The following is an 18,742-nucleotide window of genomic DNA, read 5'->3' on the forward strand; positions in this document are numbered from 1 at the left end:
TAGATGACTTACAAATATTTCCTCCTAATTTGTGGGACATTATTTCATTCTCTTCATTAAAGTACAGAAGTTTCTAAGTTTAATGGAGTCAAACTTGACAGTTTTTGTCTTTTGGTATTGTAGCTAAGAACTCTTTCCCTAAACTAAGGTCCCAAAGATTTTCTCATGGTTTCTTTTGAAGTTTTAGCTCTTATGTTTAGGTCAGTGATCCACTTTGAGTTGATGTTTTATGCAGGATGTCAGGTAAGGATCCAAGTTATTATTATTATTTTTTTGCACGTGGATGTTTTATGAACCCACACTGTCCGTTAAAAAGATTATTCTTGGCCCTGGCCGGTTGGCTCAGCGGTAGAGCATCGGCCTGGCGTGCAGGGGACCCGGGTTCGATTCCCGGCCAGGGCACATAGGAGAAGCTCCCATTTGCTTCTCCACCCCCCCTTCCTCTCTGTCTCTCTCTTCCCCTCCCACAGCCAAGGCTCCATTGGAGCAAAGATGGCCCGGGCGCTGGGGAAGGCTCCTTGGCTTCTGCCCCAGGCGCTAGAGTGGCTTTGGTCGTGGCAGAGCGATGCCCCGGAGGGGCAGAGCATCGCCCCCTGGTGGGCAGAGCGTTGCCCCTGGTGGGCGTGCCGGGTGGATCCCGGTCGGGCGCATGCAGGAGTCTGTCTGTCTCTCCCCGTTTCCAGCTTCAGAAAAAAAAAAAAAAAGAAAAAAAAAAAAAGATTATTCTTGCCTATTGAATTTCTGGGTCCCTTTGTTGAAAGTCACTTGCCTGGCCTGACCTGTGGTGGCACAGTGGATAAAGCATCGACCTGGAAATGCTGAGGTTGCTGGTTCGAAACCCTGGGCTTGCCAGGTCAAGGCACATATGGTAGTTGATGCTTCTAGCTCCTCCCCCTTCTTTCTCTCTATCTCTCTCTCTCTCTCCTCTCTAAAAAAAAAAAAAAAAAAAAAAAAAAGAAAGTCACTTGCCTATAAGTGTGTAAGAATTTCCTTCTAGACTCTCAGTTCTGTTCCAGTGACCTAGATGCCTATCCTTATGACAGTACTGCGCTGTCGTGATTACAGTAGCTTTGAAGGAGGGTTTGAAAATGGGTAGCACAAACCCTCCGATTTTGAGTTACTTCTTTTCCAAACTTGTTTCGGCTACTTTGGGTCCCCTGCATTTCCCTGTGTAATTCTTGAGGATCAACTTGTTATTTTCTACAAAAAAAGCCTGCCAGGATTTTGACAAGAGATTATATTGAGTGTAGATCAATTGGGAGACAACTGCCGTTTTTAAAACCACCAGATCTTCCATCCCATAAATACGGAATGTGCCTAACCAGGCGGTGGCGCAGTGGATAGAGCATCAGACTGGGATGCGGAAAGACCCAGGTTCGAGAGACCCCGAGGTTGCTAGCTTGAGCGCGGGCTCATCTGGTTTGAGCAAAAAGCTCACCAGCTTGGTTGGACCCAAGGTCACTGGCTCGAGCAAGGGGTTACTCGGTCTGCTGAAGGCCCACGGTCAAGGCACATATGAGAAAGCAATCAATGAACAACTAAGGTGTCGCAAGGAAAAACTGATGATTGATGTTTCTCATCTCTCTCCGTTCCTGTCTGTCTATCCCTCTCTCTGACTCTCTCTGTCCCTGTAAAAAAAAAAAAAAAAGGAATGTGCCTCCATTCATTCACTCAGAGCTTTTAAAATTTCTCTTGCAATGTTCCACAATGCCAGCGTACAAACTTTGTACTTCTTTCATTCATTCATTCTTGAGTATTTAATTATTTCTGATGCTCTTGTGAGCAGAATTATCTTCTTACTTTTATTTCTGGGTTGTCCATTACTAGCATATGTTTAAACATACCATTGATCTTTTTTTTTTTGCATCTGGATTTGAATCCTGCAATCTTGTTGAACCCGTTGATCAATTCTGATAGGTTTTTTGTGGGTCCCTTGCGGCTTTCTATAGTAGAATCACGCCATCCGTGAAATTGCGATGTTTTTACTTCTTGCTTTCCAGCCTGCACGCCTTTGCCTTCCGTGCCTTTTTTTCGTGCCTGCTTACCCTGGCTGGAACTTCAAAGTAGAACGGGAGTGATGAGAAAGAGCAAACGGACCCACTCTGTTCCTGATCTCGGGGAGAGAGCATTGCGACTCCATGTTTCAGGTATTTCATGCTCTTCCTCCCTCTTCCCATCCCAAAGGCTCATGATTTTTAAGTTAGAGAAATCAACACCAAAGCTGAGGGAAGCTAGGCGAACTCAAAGGTACGCTTCCTTCCCGACCATAGCCTCAATGCACACAAAATATAACCAAAAGGCAGGCTCCTTGCTCTTTAAGCCACTCGAGGCACTGGAAACCAGCAGCCTTGTGCAAGCAACAGAGCTTGGCTGAGGAACTTCTGGGTCCTTCATTCACACACAGCGGGATACTATGGTGCCAGCAACAGAAGGCTCAAGACGATTAGATTTTTTTTTTTTTTAACAGTATGGAAAATTCTTGCATTACAATATTAAAGAAAAGAGAAAGAGCAACAAACATAACATAGATGGATTGGTCTCAACACCATAAAGAAATGCACGCAGAAGCGAAAAAAAAGAAAAAGGAAAGACATAACAACCTTCGTAACTGTTTCCTCTGAGCTGAAAGATCACAGCTGATTGTTTTTTCTAATTTCTTTATATTTCTTTCAACTGTGCAGATGTTCACAATAAGCATCTTAGAACCAGAAAAGATAAAGAAAAAAATAAAAATAAAAAAAAAAAACCTCCCCACCCACAGGGCTGGCCCGAGACACAGGGAGGCTGGCCGCTCTCGGACTTACCTTACAGTACTCGTCGATCGGTATCAGGCGCTTGACGGCCACGTCCCGGATGTGGCTTCGTCGGAAGAGGATTTTGCCTGCACAGAACGAGAGCACACGCAGCACTGTCAGGGAGCAGTGACGAGCTCTCAGCCAACTGCTGGGGGCGGTGATGCGGCTGTCTCTGGTAGGCCTGACCGGTACCCAAATTCCTGGCTGTCATCAGTATCCCCTGTTGGACATCCACAGGGCCTGGCTGACCCCATGCGTGGTCTTCCAAAGCCCTGTTCACAACTCTCGTGCAAAGGCTGGAGGGAGAGGGACCTGGTAGATACGTGTCGATGAGTTAAGGAGGCCGGAACCGATCTGCGGAAGGAAGGCGCTCCTACCCGATGAAGAAGGAAGGGAGACATGATGATCGGAGGTCCTCGGTCCAGCTCTAGGGTTCTCAGGCTGCCGGGAGGTATGGCGAACCTCAGATACGCCCTCACCGAACAGTCCAGTCTCCCCCACCCCGTCCTCTTTCCTGGGCACCTTTCTGCTCTAGACGCGTGTTCCCCAGACCCCATGCTGCCTCCCAGCCTCGTCCACCAGCCCTGAGGGGCAAGTCGTGTCCACGTCACACGGGTTCAGAGTTCGTTTCTTTCTGACTGCAGGTATCACGTTCTCGACCTACTGGTCTTCATTCTTACCCGTTGTGGGGCTCTGCACACAGGGACCGACTGGGCCTTAGTCAATTTTGTGCCCTCACCATCTGATCAATGTGGGAAGGTGGCTTCCACATGCAAAGATGACAAATCCCTCCAGTTTCTTCCGTGATTGGTGTTTGCAACAGAAGGATTTCGAGCCTTCTTACCTCACTGAATACCAAGGGTCCATCCACTACCTGCCTGGTGACATCCTGAGCCCTGGAGTGAGGTACCAAAGCCTCCAATATGACATCCAGGCAGAGGATGTGCATCATAGGCAAAGACAAGTATGTAAGTGATGTCACCCAAGGTCCCTGGGAATAGCCAAGACGCTGAAACGTTATGGGTCAGGTCTGCTTACAGCACATCTGTGGGTTCCCAAGAGTCCCATCGGGAGATGGTAGCCAAGTGCCCGCACCCAGGATTAGCCAGCCTAGGCTCGAGGCTCTGCATGTGCCACACACAGGCAGGGGTGGGCAAAGTCAGCAAAAAGACATCGCAGGGGGCCAAAGAGGCAGGAGAGGGAGACAGGCCCCTCAGACACGCGTATGCAGAGCCCCCGGGAGGTGTCCAGGGGTCAGAGAGGAAAAGCACGGGGGGACCGCAGCTCGCCAGACAGCAGAGCACGAAGACACGCTACAGGTTCCGCCAATTCTGGTCTGAGGTCAAGGGGAGGAGTGTGGGTCACCTGGCTGGCAGGGCGGGGAGAGATGAAGCACCGTTCCAACACGGCTCCTGTGAGTCTGCGGTCTCCCCAGGCCAAGCCTGGGTGAGCAGGAACAGGATGGAAGGAAAGGTTCGCGTTTTCACGACAGCACAGAAGTCAAAGGGGTGTCGGACAAAAGCGGATCGACTTTGAAAGGTTTGCACTGCAGGCTGGCAGGGGACAGTTGTGCCCCAACGGACCATTTAGCTAATTCAACATTTAAAATAATCCACTTGCTCTTAGGTGAAAAAGCACTATTAGGAAATCAGGGCCTGACCAGGCGGTGGCACAATGGATAGAGCGTCAGCCTGGGATGCTGAGGATCCAGGTTCAAAACCTGAAGGTTGCTGACTTGATCGGGGGGCTCACCAGCTTGAGCACAGGGTTGTCGGCTTGAGCGAGGGATCATAGAAATGACACCATGGTCACTGGCTTGAGCCCAAAGGTCACTGGCTTGAAACTCAAGGTCACTGGCTTGAGCCCAAGGTCACTGGCTTGAGCAAGGGGTCACTGACTAGGCTGAAGACCCCTGGTCAAGGCGCAAATGAGAAACAATCAATGAATAACTAAGGTGCCACAACTATGAGTTGATGCTTCTCATCTCTCTCCCTTACGTCTGTCTGTCCCTGTCTCTAAGTAAAAAAAAAAAAAAAAAAAAAAGAAAAGAAAAGAAAAATGAAATTAGGTAGATATGATCAGCTTAATTGTCTTTTTTTTTTTTTTTTTGCTCAGTTCCAATCAAAATAACCCAGAGAGATAAATTACGTATTCCTATATGCCTTAATAAGTAAGAATCTTCTTTCTTTATGATGGTGATAGTTTTAATTCTGCTTAGGAGTCGGTCAAATTTCTGATACTCCATGCTTGTTAGGAAAGAAAAATCTAGAAGAAAATCTAGGGTTCAGCGTGTTGATCTCTGAGGGGTGGAAGAAAGAGACGTTTTGTTTTCTTCATACTTTTGCCAAAGTTCCTACCATAAACATTTAACAGCTTCCTGAATCAGAAAATGTTCATGTCATTTGGTTTAAAAAAAAAAAAAAAAAAAAAGCAAACAACGCCACAAAGCGGGAAGGGTTTGCAACCTGGCTGCCGGGAACTGACTGCGACCCCTCATCCACTTGGTGGGTGCAGTCTCTCCACGAACCCTCTGTGCGTCCACGCTGGGAGTCTGCCCTCCTGGCGCTGACCGCTGACCGTCACTGTCCACCAATGGGGGGAGAGACCCTGCTGACACTTTGGGTGGGCAGTCCTCCCCTGGGTGGGAGCACCTCCCCACCCCCACCCCCCACAGTGCAGGATGCCTGCGTCCCAAGCCCAAACCCAGTGGGCTGGCAGCCCCCTCCCCCACCTACAGTCACTGTGAGAACCCTTAGGCTTGTCCTGAGCCCCGAGGAAGGGACGGATGTCTGTGAAGAGAAATCTCGCCTAACAAATGCTCCCCGCCCTCTAATCCCCAGCTCAGAACAAGGGAGAGGCAACTCTACGGAAAACACTTGGTCCCCTGTGGCTGTAATTTCCCCCCTGCTGATAAGTCAGAGGAAGGGTCAGAGCCCTGAGCAGGCGGTGAGCCGGCTCAGAATACTGACAGCAGGCGTGGTGCTAGACCCCCCCACCCCCACCCTCGTCAGCAAGGCAGCCAGGGCCTCCCCCAACACCAGGAATTCGCTCAGGGCAGGCCTGCAGGGGCTGAGAGGTAAGGACAGAGAACTGGGCACCCTCAGTGTGACGAAGGCATCTCTCCCCTCCTTGTGCAGCCTCAGTGGGACAGGAAGCCTGTGCGAATCCCGGGCTGCCCTGCGCTGACTGCACCGCCTTGGGAAACGCGTGGACGTCCAGAGCCCAGGGCTCCCCATCTGTAACATGGGGGCGTAGCCCCCATCCCTTCATGGTCATCCCATTACGCGCCCAGCGCAGGGCTTACAGACCCACATGAAAGGGTAATCGCTTTCTGCTTTATTTTTCCAAACACTTTGGATGACCCTGCATTACACTCTGCTCGGAAGACCTCGGTTTCTTAAGACCCGTCTCCCGTCGGGCGAACTCGTCCTTCGGCGGCCACCGAGCCGGAGTCGCTGCTCGGTCCCCGGCCACAGGGCACAACTGTGAGGCCAGCGTGTCCAGGTCAAAGACCCGACGGGGCAACGGCCCCTTGTCTGCACCTGAGAGGCAACGTTTCGGTGTGAGTCACGCAGAGGAGGGCGAGCGAGCCCGCGCCCAGCCCTCGCCGCCACCAGCCTGCCTGGGGTGGAGAGGGTCCTCGGAGCGGAGAACAGCCTTTGGTGGGAATGGCCGCCTTTTGTTTTCCACCGTGGAGGAAGGCCAAACTGTAATTTTTAATTTTCAAGCTGCGTCCTCTGCCAAGTTGGCTCCCCTAGCTCTGGCTGGGGTGGAAAATTGCACAGGGCAGCTCTCCCCTCCCCCGGCCTTTGTGCGCGCATGAGACGCGCTTTTGTTCTGCCTGACGTGTGGCCGTTGGCCCTCGTGACAGAAAAGGGACCCCGAGGAGAGGGGACGTTCCTCCCACAGGTCCCTGACCTCGGCCTAGGCCTCAGGGAAAAGCTAAGGGGTGGCCGGAGAAGGGACACTCCAGGCGTCCGGGGCCCAGGGGGAGCTAGCTCTCCGAGCCACAGTGGGTGTCCTGGGCCGGGAAACTGGGCCGAGTCCCTGACAACAGCATTTTCATGAATCCGTGGGTGGAAAAGAATTACGTAACCACGAAAGCCTTCAGGGGCTTGGGAGAGGGTCGGCTCAAGTTCTTTCCTGTCCTGGGAAGTGTTTCCAGAGCTGGGTTTGCCTTTCGCCCAGTCAAGACTTTCCTTGCCTTCTTCCTTGGAGAAAAACCTACACATGGAGCCCAGGTCAATTTGAATACTCGCACTGACCGTGTGAGGTACGACCTCATGATCTAAAACACCAAGAAAATTCCCAGGGGATGTCACGGGACCCCGTTTCTGCCTCTCCTGAGAACCCACGATGTCTCCGGGAGAGGAGCTTGTGAAGGCGGATCCCGTCCCACTGCACAGATGTGGAAGCTGAGGCTCAGCAGGACGGGGGGTGCGGCTGGGGGGGGCAGGGTGGACGCCGTCCACTTGGGGTCACGGGGCTGGTCCGTTCGACTCCAGAGCACGTGCTCTGGAGCGCTGACATCTGGCGGCGGCTGCTGGCACTCCCGCTGTTCTCCAAGAGGGAAGAAAATTCCAGTGCGATTGCACACTTTCCCCACGGAAGAACTCAAAACATTAGCTCTTCTCGGGCGGATGATCCTCCGAGCAGATGGGGGCCTGGCAGACACCTCCAGCCTGCCTCTGCACCCGCCCAGCAATGACGGCATCTGGAAGAACCCACTCGGGTGCCAACGGCAGAACCCTGGAGAGGGTGTGAGGAGCAGCCTGAGCTCCCGTGGGACCCGGGGAGACCCTCCCCCCCCCCAACTACTGCTGGGTTTGCTCCTTCTTATGCAACGTGAAAAAGACCTGAAGGCCCTCCTGGCTCCCAGGACCTGTGGTTCGGGGTGATCGTCAGTTTGCCGATTATCTCAGTACACAGACGTCCCGGGTAGCGCTGGGCTGCCGCTAGTGCGGTGCCGGGCGCTCGCCTGACCCTCCTAGCGACCCTGTGACTCGGGCACCGTTATTAGCGCCAATTTGCAAAGAAGCGATGAAGCTCAGCGTGCTGAGGTAATTCACCCAAGGTGACAGAGTGGATGAGAAGCACTGGGAACTGAACTCAGGCCTCTAGACTGCAGGCCCAAGTTCTGGAGCCAGCTAGACCCGTGCCTGAATCCCAGCCCTGCCACTTGTACAAGCCATTCTCATTTTTCTGCGCTTCGGTGTCTGCAGCTGTTGAGACGGGCACAGCCGCCCCTACCTTGCAGGGCGGCTCTGGGGACTTAGTGGGGCAATGAATATAAAGCACTTAGCTCAGCCACTGGCACAGGGTCAGCTCCAACCAACGGGAGCTACTGAGACAATAGCACGGGTTTGGGCAGCCCAACTTCTGAGCTGAGGCCTGAAGCTATTCCTTTGGTAGGAAATTTTAGGGGGGAGAGGGGAGGAGGGAGGTATATGAATGCCCCGAAGAGCAGGGGCCATTACTACATGATCTCTTCCCCAGCGCTGGCATGGTGCCTGGCGCTCAGAAGGTCCGTGGTAGGCAACCAGGTGGAATTTGTAAACTGGCCTTCCAAAGACACCCTCCCCTTCCCACCCCCTGAGCCTGGGACTGTGATGGGATCTCTCTGCTGGAACCCTGTTACACGACACGCCTGGCTCACTTTGAGAGAGGGAATTATCCTGCACTCGCCGGTGGCGGTGCAGGGCAGCGTAATCACAAGAACCCTTCAAAGCAAACGGCTTTCTCCCGACGGGTCACAGAAGGGACAGTCAGAGACTTATAAAGCACGAGAAAGACTCAATGCCTCACCGCTGGCCTGAAGACGGAGGGGCTGTCGAGGAGGAAGGCAAGCCGCCCCCAGAAGCCGGGAGCCCGGCAGACGGTCAGCGAGGAAACAGGCATCTCGGTTCCAGAGGGGCAAGGAACTGAATTCTTCCTCAACTCTTACCTTCCAGGTAAGCTCAGAGCCCAGCCCAGCCCAGACCTTGTGAGACCTTAAACAGGAGTACCCAGCCAAGCCCACTGGAACTTCTGACCAAGAGAACTGTGAGGTAATAAATAGGTGATTTTTCAAGCCACTAAATTGGTGGCAATTCATTACACAGCAACAGGAAACGGGTATGGTCGCTATCCTAGCTGCCACTCAGTAGAAAAGTTTATGGGCTGAATTATGCCCATGTTAGAGGTAGGAGAAACTGAGGCTCCCAGAGGTGAAGTGTCTTGCCTTAGCTAATAAATGGTGCAGCATCTGCAACCCCAAGGCCTAGACTCTCCTTAGTCACTGATTTCCATAACTGACTGAGGCTCTGGTCACTGGGTCAGTGCACCAAACAGGACGAGCTCAGATCCCTAGCTGCACCGGCTCCCGCACAGGACCCGTCACAGAGCGCGTGTCCCCTACCTGGCAGGAAGGGAATGATCCGCTGTTTGGGGTCCTTCTGTCCTCCTTCCATGGGAAATTTGTCCAACATCTGCATCTGTAAGGGGGGAGAAGACCAAAAGTCATGATAAGTGGACCTCTGACATGTGAAGGAATTACCTGTAATATGTGACCTGATCCACAGAAGCTCACTTTGTTAAGCTTTTCAGAAACCCAACCTAATGGGGGAAGCCATGTCAACGGGACCTAGGATTTGGCCAGGACAGAAACAATTCTTTCTGTCCGTAGCTGCCAGACTCCTGAAGGCCCAGAGCTGGGAAGAGATCATTCTAGGTTTTTCCAGAGGCCTCCAGCCACAGGACCTGCAATGTGACAATGTCTCCGGGGCCACCAGGATTCCACAGAGGGCGGGTCATCCTGTTTCCTAAGAACTGCCAGGTGCTGCTGAGGAGCAAACCACTGAGATCCGATCATTACGCTCCCCCGCCCCACTAAGCATTCCCCAGGTTGGCTCAACAGACAGCTCCGCGCCTGGCTCGGTCCCGGCCCACAGCGTTTGGCGATGACAGACGCACAGGCTAAAGCAGGGATCCCCAAACTTTTTACACAGGGGGCCAGTTCACTGTCCCTCAGACCGTTGGAGGGCCAGACTATAAAAAAAAACTATGAACAAATCCCTATGCCCACTGCACATATCTTATTTTAAAGTAAAAAAACAAAATGAGAACAAATACAATATTTAAAATAAAGAACAAGTAAATTTAAATCAACAAACTGACCAGTATTTCAATGGGAACTACGGGCCTGCTTTTGGCTAATGAGATGGTCAATGTGCTCCTCTCACTGACCGCCAATGAAAGAGGTGCCCCTTCCGGAAGTGCGGTGGGGGCCGGATAAATGGCCTCAGGGGGCCGCATGTGGCCCGTGGGCCGTAGTTTGGGGACCCCTGGTCTAGAGAGTGGACCAGGAAACTGAAAAGGAAACTGACCATTGCAGGGTGGGGTGAGGGGCACCGTGAGAGGGAGGTAGAGGCTGCCATGAGAGGGAGGTAGAGGCTGCCATGAGAGGGAGGTAGAGGCTGCCATGGGGACAGAGGAGGCACGGACACGGAGTACCCCAAACGAAAACCTTTAATAGTGACGTGAGTGCCTCTCTGATCTTTCAAGGAATGAATGTGAAATATCTGATTTAATATACCAAATCACAAAAGATCTGCTACTTGCGGTCATGGGGAAGGGACATACCTCGAGCCTCATCTTTAAGTTAGTCATAACGACACCGACGGGCAGGGTTACTTTATAGATTAAAGCTGGGCTGCTGTGGAATCATGAATGCTGTCATTAGATTTCTGGTCCTTCCCTGGAGCACATGGTGGATTTGGACCTCTCTAATCCCTTGAAGTGGTCAATGAAATGTGGTCAATGAAATGTGAGCAGAAGAGACATGCGTCACTCGGCATGGAAGAGTTATGAGTGGTGCGTGACTCACCGCTCTCCACTTCCTTCTGCCATGGAGACAGGCCACACTCCCGAGAGTGGCTTCTTTGACAAGTGAGGGTCCTGGAGTGAGGGTCCCGGGTCCCTGACCTCTGATGGACATGCAGCCCGAGTGAGAAATAAACCCTTGTTGAACACTGAGGCTACCTGTCATAGCAGCACATCCTGACCCATCCTGACTGGCCCATGGGCCCAGGATTCAAGCAGAGGGACAGAAGCTTCGAACAGCCGGGGAGAAATAAGCACAGCTGCGGAGTGGGCGTGGGGGGCGGGGGGAGGAGAGGACCGGAAGCAGGGGAGAAGAGAAACGTGCACATGTGCCAAGCGTGGACCAGATTCTTTAGACACATCCTCTCACCCAAGCTTCCCCATACTCCTTCAGGGTGGACCTGACTATCTGGGAGGCGGAGACACGTTCGTTTGGTGAGCCTGTGGCCAGCAGGAGACGGGGCCAGAGTCCAAAGCTCATGCGCTCCTCCGCGGAGACGTCACCCACCTCTGAGATGCCACGGGGACAGTGCAACAGGACTGCTCCGCAGCACTCGGGAAACAGGGCCATTCACCCAGGCTGGAGCTGCCTGCCTCCCCAATACTGTGACGTGACACCCCCAGGTAGGGAGGGTCAGGCTCAGCTTGGCCAGCACCCCCACAGGTCAGCAAAATTCAGACTATCCAAGGCTGTGGATTTATTTGTGGTTTCCCACGGTCCCTACTCTGCACTGGGGGTGGGGGGGGGGATGAGGAAGTGCTTGGACCACGTCATTCAGCATCTGCTGAGGCCGCAGTGGCCTCGCTGGGACACGCTGGTTCCCTTTCGGAACCGGCACACGGTAGGCACGCAATAAAAACTGATCGAAGCAAAGAATACAACCGAGTGAAATTCGGGGGAGTGGGGGAGCAGCTTCAGGAGACGTTTGCCCAGTGCCCCTGATTTAATAAGCTTCATATTACTCATCTTAAATAAGAACGGGTAACGACTATGAACCTTTGTTTGGCAGTCGACAGTTCTCATACACGTGATTGTATCTGACCTTCACAATAGCCCTGTGAAACAGAGGCACGGACCCCATGTCACAGGTGAGGAAACGGGAGCAGAAAGAGACAGCGAACTGGCTCAGGTCACACTGCAAAGTGGTGGTCGAAGCAGTTCACACACCTCAATCTAAATGCCATTCTCCTTCCCTAGGGTCACTCTCTGCAGCAGTTTCGGAAGCGTCCCCTGCACAGGGAAATCAGCTCATCAGCCCGCAGTGAGGAAAGTTCCCTCCCCCCTCCACAGGCCGACAGCGCACTTCCTACTGAAAAGCAGAAATGGAATCCTACAGAGGAAGTGGAATCCTAGTCTTGGCTATCGAGTGTCTTAAGGACTCACAGGTTTTGTCTAAATCTTCTTTTCCCCTTCTCAACTTTATTCATGACAACGTTGGGACACCACAGAAGGAACTTCTTTTTTTTTTTTTTTTTGTATTTTTCTGAAGCTGGAAACGAGGAGAGACAGCCAGACAGACTCCCGCATGCGCCCGACCAGGATCCACCCGGCACGCCCACCAGGGGAGAAGCTCTGCCCACCAGGGGGCATCGCTCTGCCGGGACCAGAGCCATTCTAGCACCTGGGGCAGAGGCCAAGGAGCCATCCCCAGCGCCCGGGCCATCTTTGCTCCAATGGAGCCTTGGCTGCGGGAGGGGAAGAGAGAGACAGAGAGGAAGGGGGGGGGGGTGGAGAAGCAAATGGGCGCTTCTCCTGTGTGCCCTGGCCGGGAATCGAACCCGGGTCCCCCGCACGCCAGGCCAACGCTCTACTGCTGAGCCAACCGGCCAGGGCCACAGAAGGAACTTCTTAAAATGTCCATTCTGGTGGGTTCCTGTTGGGCCTCCTCGATGTACATGGTGGGGGCTGTCGTTCAGTCCTCTCTGTGGTCCTCACCGCGCTCCCTTAGGGAGTTACTCTTGTGCTTTGTCCTGACTTGCTTCTACCCAGAGAAGGGTGGCCCAAAATGCAGAAGTGTTACTTATTCATTTGAGGCGGCAGACCTGGGTTTAATGCTGCATAGTCTAACCACAGATCTTTGACCCGTGGGGGCTAGACAGCGGTGAGTTTGATCCCGACGCCTCCTTGTGCCAGCTGTGTGTCCTCAGCCAGACGCCTCGCCCCTCGAGTCTGACTTACCAGCTGCAGAATGAGGAGCACAGCCTGCCAGGCAGGGTGGTTGAGCAAATGAGTGCTGAGTGGGAACTCTTTGGGGACATCCTAGTGCTCTACACGAAATCCACCATCCTTGTACTCTGCCCATAACGAGTATCTTATTTGGAAAATTATTTGGGAATAATTTTTATTAGTTTGTGAGGGTGTGTGTGTGTGGTTTTTTAAATTGTGTTAACTATACATAATATAAAATTGATTATCTCAACCACTTTAAGTGAACACATAAGTGGCACTAAGTACATTCACCTTGTTGTGCAACCATCACCACCATCCATCTCCAGAACCTCTCTGTCACCCTAAACTGACACTCGACCTCCACGAAACACCAACGCCTCATTCCCTTTCTCAGCCCTGGGCAACCACCATCCTACTTCCTGACTCGACAAAACGCTGACTAGTCTAGGTATCGCAGGGAAGTGGAATCATACAATATTTGTTCTTGGTGGCTGGCTTATTTCACTTAGCAGGTCTACACGGTTCATTCCTGTTGTATCATGTGTTGGAATGTCCTTCCTTTTGAAGACTGACTACCGTTCCATCCTGAGGCCGTGTTTTAAGGTCAGCAAACCTCAGTCTATCCAAGTACCCTCAGTGGCCAGCACTGGGCTTTCCAATAGAACTTTCGGTCCTGACGGAAATGTTTTATATCTGTGCTGTCCCCGACGGGAGCCCCGTGACTTCTGTGACTGAGAAACTCAGCTTTTAATTTTATTTCATTTTAATTCATTTAAATCTACATCTAAACAGCCTCACGTGACTGGCGGGAAGCACCTGAACAGGACAGGGCTGGACTCTAAGACTTGGCCTCCTCTCTTGGCTGGACCGGGTTTTACGTCACTTTCTTTATCATCTGACCAATGGTACCCGCTATACTCAGGGGCAGGGGAGCTATTTTGCTGTTGGTTGTAATGTGTCCAGGTTCACCAGCCAACAGCTGCTTCTATCCAGGGAACTGTCACATGTGGCCACCACAGACTTTGAAACAGAAAGCATTCCGGACGGACCCTCCAAGGGGGACCCCGACCCAGGCTGTCTGCAGCAGCAGGACTGGAGGAATACCCCGCAAAGCCCAACCAGATTCATTACTCTTGGAAACCAGACAACCACGCCCCTGCCCCCAGAAATAAAAGGAGGTGGTGTTCAGGGTGGGGGAGGACCGGAACCGAGGAGGAAAGCGAGTCGTGCGGGGGTGGCAGGGCGGGGTTAGGAAGGGAGAGGGTGCCACGTCAAACGGCCGCATCACAAGCCTCCGCGGGAATGAGAGAACTCTCCATCAGCAGTTTTCAGGACCCCGGCTTGTGGCGGAGGGAAGGGAGACGCGCCGGCCAAGGAAAATACCGTGGAGGCTGGCGTGGAGGCTCACACGTGGTTCGTGTTAGCGGAGGCCTGGACTTGGACTCCCTCAGTCTCACCAGAGCCCCATGTCCCAGAATAGCCAGGGCAGGCTGTGAAGAAAGGCCGGGGTGACTGTCACATGCAGCTGCTGGCTGACGGGAAGCCACGTGGTCCTCAGAGCAGGACGTGGTGACGCACCTGGGCCTGTGCTACACACGTGGCGGGTTATCTTCGGCGATGCTGTCCCCCTGATGAGCTGATCTGCCTGAACGTCGGCGTGACCTGGGGTCCCGGTGGACATGCCCACGCCCCTCTGGTCTGCCCACTTCTCATCCTTACTGCCCCTCCCCAGCCCGGGGCAGCGTGTCCTCATCCTGACCGCCTCCACCACTCCTCGTTGGTATGTCATAGGCACGTGGCAGATATTTCTGCAAAGAATGAATGAATCAATGAATAAACAAATGAATGAAGAAAAAAATGGTTAACTGATTCAGCTAGCCATTGTTCAGGAGAGGAGAAATTACATTCCAGGTGGCAGCCAACAGGACCTGGGTTGGATTCAGACGAAACTGACCAACACAGTATTGCCTCTTCCTATTTTACAAATAAAGAATAGCCAACTGTGGGAAAAGGCCACTACCGTATTTCTTCAGCGACACATTGTTGCCACGGCAACAGTTTTTCCGATGGAAGGGAAAAAGCATTTCATGGAGTGTGTGCAACATGTGAGAAGCACAGCCCGATTTCATAAGCTCACATCTGGGGGAGACAAGTGTATCTGAGGTTTCGGCAAAGGCGGCGTTTGGATAAATACGGTTGCATTTGGATAAATACGGTTGGTGCAATCCTAGCAGGTGGTGGCTGAGGTCTCGCTGGAAACCGAGCGGGAGTAAGGACTCTTCAGTTCTGCCACCTCAACACCTGCACCCAGAAAAGAGGGGAGACCGCGTTCCCTTCCCTTTGGCTTCTGTGGTGGAACACGGGGGCTCCCGGACAGTCTCCAAAGCTCATAAGTGCACGTGGGCTGTCGACCTCTCTTCAGGGAGACAGGTTAGTCCTAGCTCCACCGAAACGGGAAACACAGGATGTCTGCGGTGTGACTTGGGCCAGCCTGTCCTGCCTCCAGATCTGAGTCCCCTTCCCCGGGGAGAGATGACGGCGCAGCTCCAGACGCGGCCTCTAGCGCGCTGTCAGGTCTGTGAGTTGACGCGTTCATGAAACAACTCCTCCCGCAAGAAGCAGCCCTCTCTGGGTCCACACAGCGTGCAGTCTTCCTGCTCATGGGACACGTGGGGCTGGTGCATCTCCCACGAGCTCCCTGCTGGGCAGAGTGGCCCAGCTACAAGTCCTGCTCCCTCACACACTGGCACCTTTGCGCACCTGGTGACCTCTACGCCAGTGGTCCCCAACCTTTTTTTGGGCCACGGACCGGTTTAATGTCAGAAAATATTTTCACGGACCGATCTTTAGAGTGGGACAGATAAATGTATCACGTGACCGAGACAAGCGTCAAGAGTGAGTCTTAGACAGATGTAACAGAGGGAATCTGGTCATTTTTTAAAAATAAAACATCGTTCAGACTTAAATATAAATAAAATGGAAATAATGTAAGTTATTTATTCTTTCTCTGTGGACCGGTACCGGTCCGCGGCCTGGGGGTTGGTTACCACTGCTGTATGCGGGATGTCCTCCCTCATCCTGTCCGTGGGTCAACGCTTTATTCATTGTTAAGACCCTGCTTAAATGTTACCTCCTTCAGGAAGCCAGCCCTGCCTGAGCTCCCTGGCTGGGACGGAAGTCCCTTTCTGAACACCACAGGTCCCTGAGGAGAGCGCTGGGTACAGTGGCAGCCAGAACCCTCTGCTGGTGGACACAGTGAACCAGGGGCAGAAAGGGAGGGGCAGAGAGGCTGGCCCAAGGCCACACAGCTGGTAAGAGAGACAGCTGGGACCTCAAACCAGGGCTTCTCATTCCAAGCCCACGGTCCTACTGCCTACACCTACACGTGGCCAGATGTCACCCAGAAGTGACGGGCCTATCAGGGTCCAGCTGTTCTAAGATAAGAGAATCGGGAAATCACATCAGGAGGTGAATGGTCATAAAGGGGACATTCTTGCTAGTGACTAAGTCCTTTTTCCCCGCCAAGGGGAGAAGTCACGTTCCTGTCTTACCCAAGGTGGCCTCTCTGCGGACTGCTCCCTCTGCCTGAATGTCCTGCCTCTACCAGAGGGGACATTTACTGTGTCCTGTCACCTACAGGCTACTTCCCCTTCTTTAAAGCAGTTCTCTGATATCTTCTGGGGAAGCTTCTGTGACTCAACACACAATGGCGTGATGCTCATTTCACTGCAGTCCTGGGTTGGCCCTGACTGGCTGGCCATCCACCCGAGATGAACCAATGTGACTTTTGCTTAAACGGATGGAGTGTTCTCTTCTCCTCGAAGTCACTGAGCGGACCTGCTGGATACAGTTTGAACCCGTGGCCGCCATGACACCAGAAAGTCAAGTATAGAAAAGCGGGTCCAATTGACACGGTGGTCCCTAGATCCAGCCACACCTGAAGCCAAGGACCCTTGGCCTTCTCAGTTCCATTTAGCTAATCAATGTTCTTTTTGAATAAGCCGTCTTGACTGGGTTTCTGTCCTCTGCAACCAAAACAGCTCTGACTAAAACAAGACCTCACACAGCCAGAAGCTGGCAGCATTTGGATCAGAGCCCAGGAGCTAACCCAGTCTATTAAACTGGCACCCTCTCCTGCTCCAAACTATGCCAATTCCTGATCATCCCAACAGCTGACATTTGCTCAGGGCGCGACAGCCCAGAAACTGCTCTCACTCACGTCATCACTTTAAAAAAAAAATTTCAGATATATTTCACATACCATAAAATTCACCCTTTTAAATTAGACACCGTCAGTGGTTGCTAGTTGATTCATAAGGTTGCACAACCATCCCCACTACCTAATTCTAGAACGTTTTCATCACCCTAAGGAGATACCAAGTATCCATTCGTCTCTTCCACTCCCCCCACCCCCCAGCTCTTGGCAACCACTCCTCTGCTTTCTGTCTCCATGGGTTTGCCTCTTCCCGACACACATCGTTGCTTTCAACTCCACAGGAACCTTGTGAAGTAGCCATTTAACAGAGAGGAGCCCTGGACAGCAAAGTGGCGAAGACTTGGGACTCGGGTGTCATCTGCCCTGCTTCAAATCCAAGTTCTGGTGCTTACTAGCTGTGTGACCTAGGGTGACCCACACAGCCTCTCTGGGCCCGGCACAATTTGATAAGCTTGATGGGAGGATTAAGTGAGTCACTCCATCTAGACTCTGAGCAGTCGGTCAGTGCTCCAGGATTGCCAGATGTTTCTATTGTCGTCATCCCCATCACTGATGAGGATAACCAGGCACAGAGGGGTTAAGGGGTGCGCCCAAGGCCACACAGCGCAGGTGGCTGGGCCCCAAGTCTCCTGACTTTTTTCCATTACACCACACGGGCCTTGCTGTTCCTCCACACAAAACCTCGGCCCTCCCAACACTCTCTGAGCCAAGTTACTTCTGAAAAAAAACCCCAAGGCTGCTCGCCAGACAGCCGGGAGGGGAGGGTGGAATCATGAAATCATCTAACTTCAGGGTGTTGCAGCCCCACACGGGCTGGCCTCCTTGCCTGGGAACAGCTGACTCTGGGTCCTGCCCTAACTTCTTCCAGCTTCCCCCTCCGAGCTGGGGGTGGGGGTGGAAGGCAGGCCACTTCCAGGAGAGCAGGACCCTCTGAATTCCATGACTTTCCCATCCCAGGAGCCCGCCTGGGACTCCTTAAAGGCGGCCGAAGTCCTGTGTTTAGACAACTTTGTTTCAGGGCAGTTCCGAGGTAGCTATTTATGTTACAGCAAACCTCCACTTATTACCAATTATGCTGAGCGGGGCAGAAAACCTCCCTGTTAAGTTCTGGTAGAAATAAGAAAGTTGAGTCAGAACAGGAGAGTGGAGAGAGCATAGGCTTTGGGCCAGGGAGCCCTGTGATCGTACCCTGGCCAGACATTCCCAAACAATGTCACCTCGGCCAAGTCCATTCTGAGCAGAGGGACAGCAGATAACAGCTAATCTCTGTCATACCAGATGCACAAGGACAGTCCTTTCATTCTAAACATGCAGATGGGGAAACTGAGGCTCAGAAGCATACAAGGCAACACCAAGCTGAAACCTGTAGAAGCAGAAAGCTGAGATTTGAACCCAGGTCTGTGTAACCCCAGAAGTCAAGGTGTGAGGCCCAGGATCACACACGCTGTCAGCTCGGGGCGGGACTCTGATGTGAGGTTCTCAAGGCCGGAGACCAGAATCGGCACCCAGAAACCACACTGAGTTGACAACAGGGAAGGACACTTCCACGTGGGGACCGAAGGTGCTGTTTGAGGGGGGATGTGGGCCGACAGGCAAGTGGCGGAAGGTGGTATAGAGAGGCTGCTGGGAAAAGGAACCGGGCTTGATGACAGAGCCTGTGGCCACCATGACCCCCGGCCAGGGAGCTGCCGGGCCTCCGCC

General features: G+C 52.8%; 1 protein-coding gene across 1 annotated transcript in view; it reads right to left on the bottom strand.

Annotated features, from left to right (window-relative positions):
- SH3PXD2B (SH3 and PX domains 2B) overlaps positions 1-18,742 on the bottom strand; it is a 93,083-nt gene that overhangs the window by 41,609 nt on the left and 32,732 nt on the right. Inside the window, exons 3-4 of the mRNA XM_066388457.1 lie at positions 9,193-9,268; positions 2,805-2,881 (exon numbers count right to left, since the gene is read on the bottom strand). Of these exons, the coding sequence (XP_066244554.1) occupies positions 2,805-2,881; positions 9,193-9,268 (153 nt within the window). The remainder of the gene's footprint in view (positions 1-2,804; positions 2,882-9,192; positions 9,269-18,742) is intronic.

The sequence above is a fragment of the Saccopteryx leptura genome, chromosome 6 (genome assembly GCF_036850995.1).
Source record: "Saccopteryx leptura isolate mSacLep1 chromosome 6, mSacLep1_pri_phased_curated, whole genome shotgun sequence".
Lineage (NCBI taxonomy): Eukaryota > Metazoa > Chordata > Mammalia > Chiroptera > Emballonuridae > Saccopteryx > Saccopteryx leptura.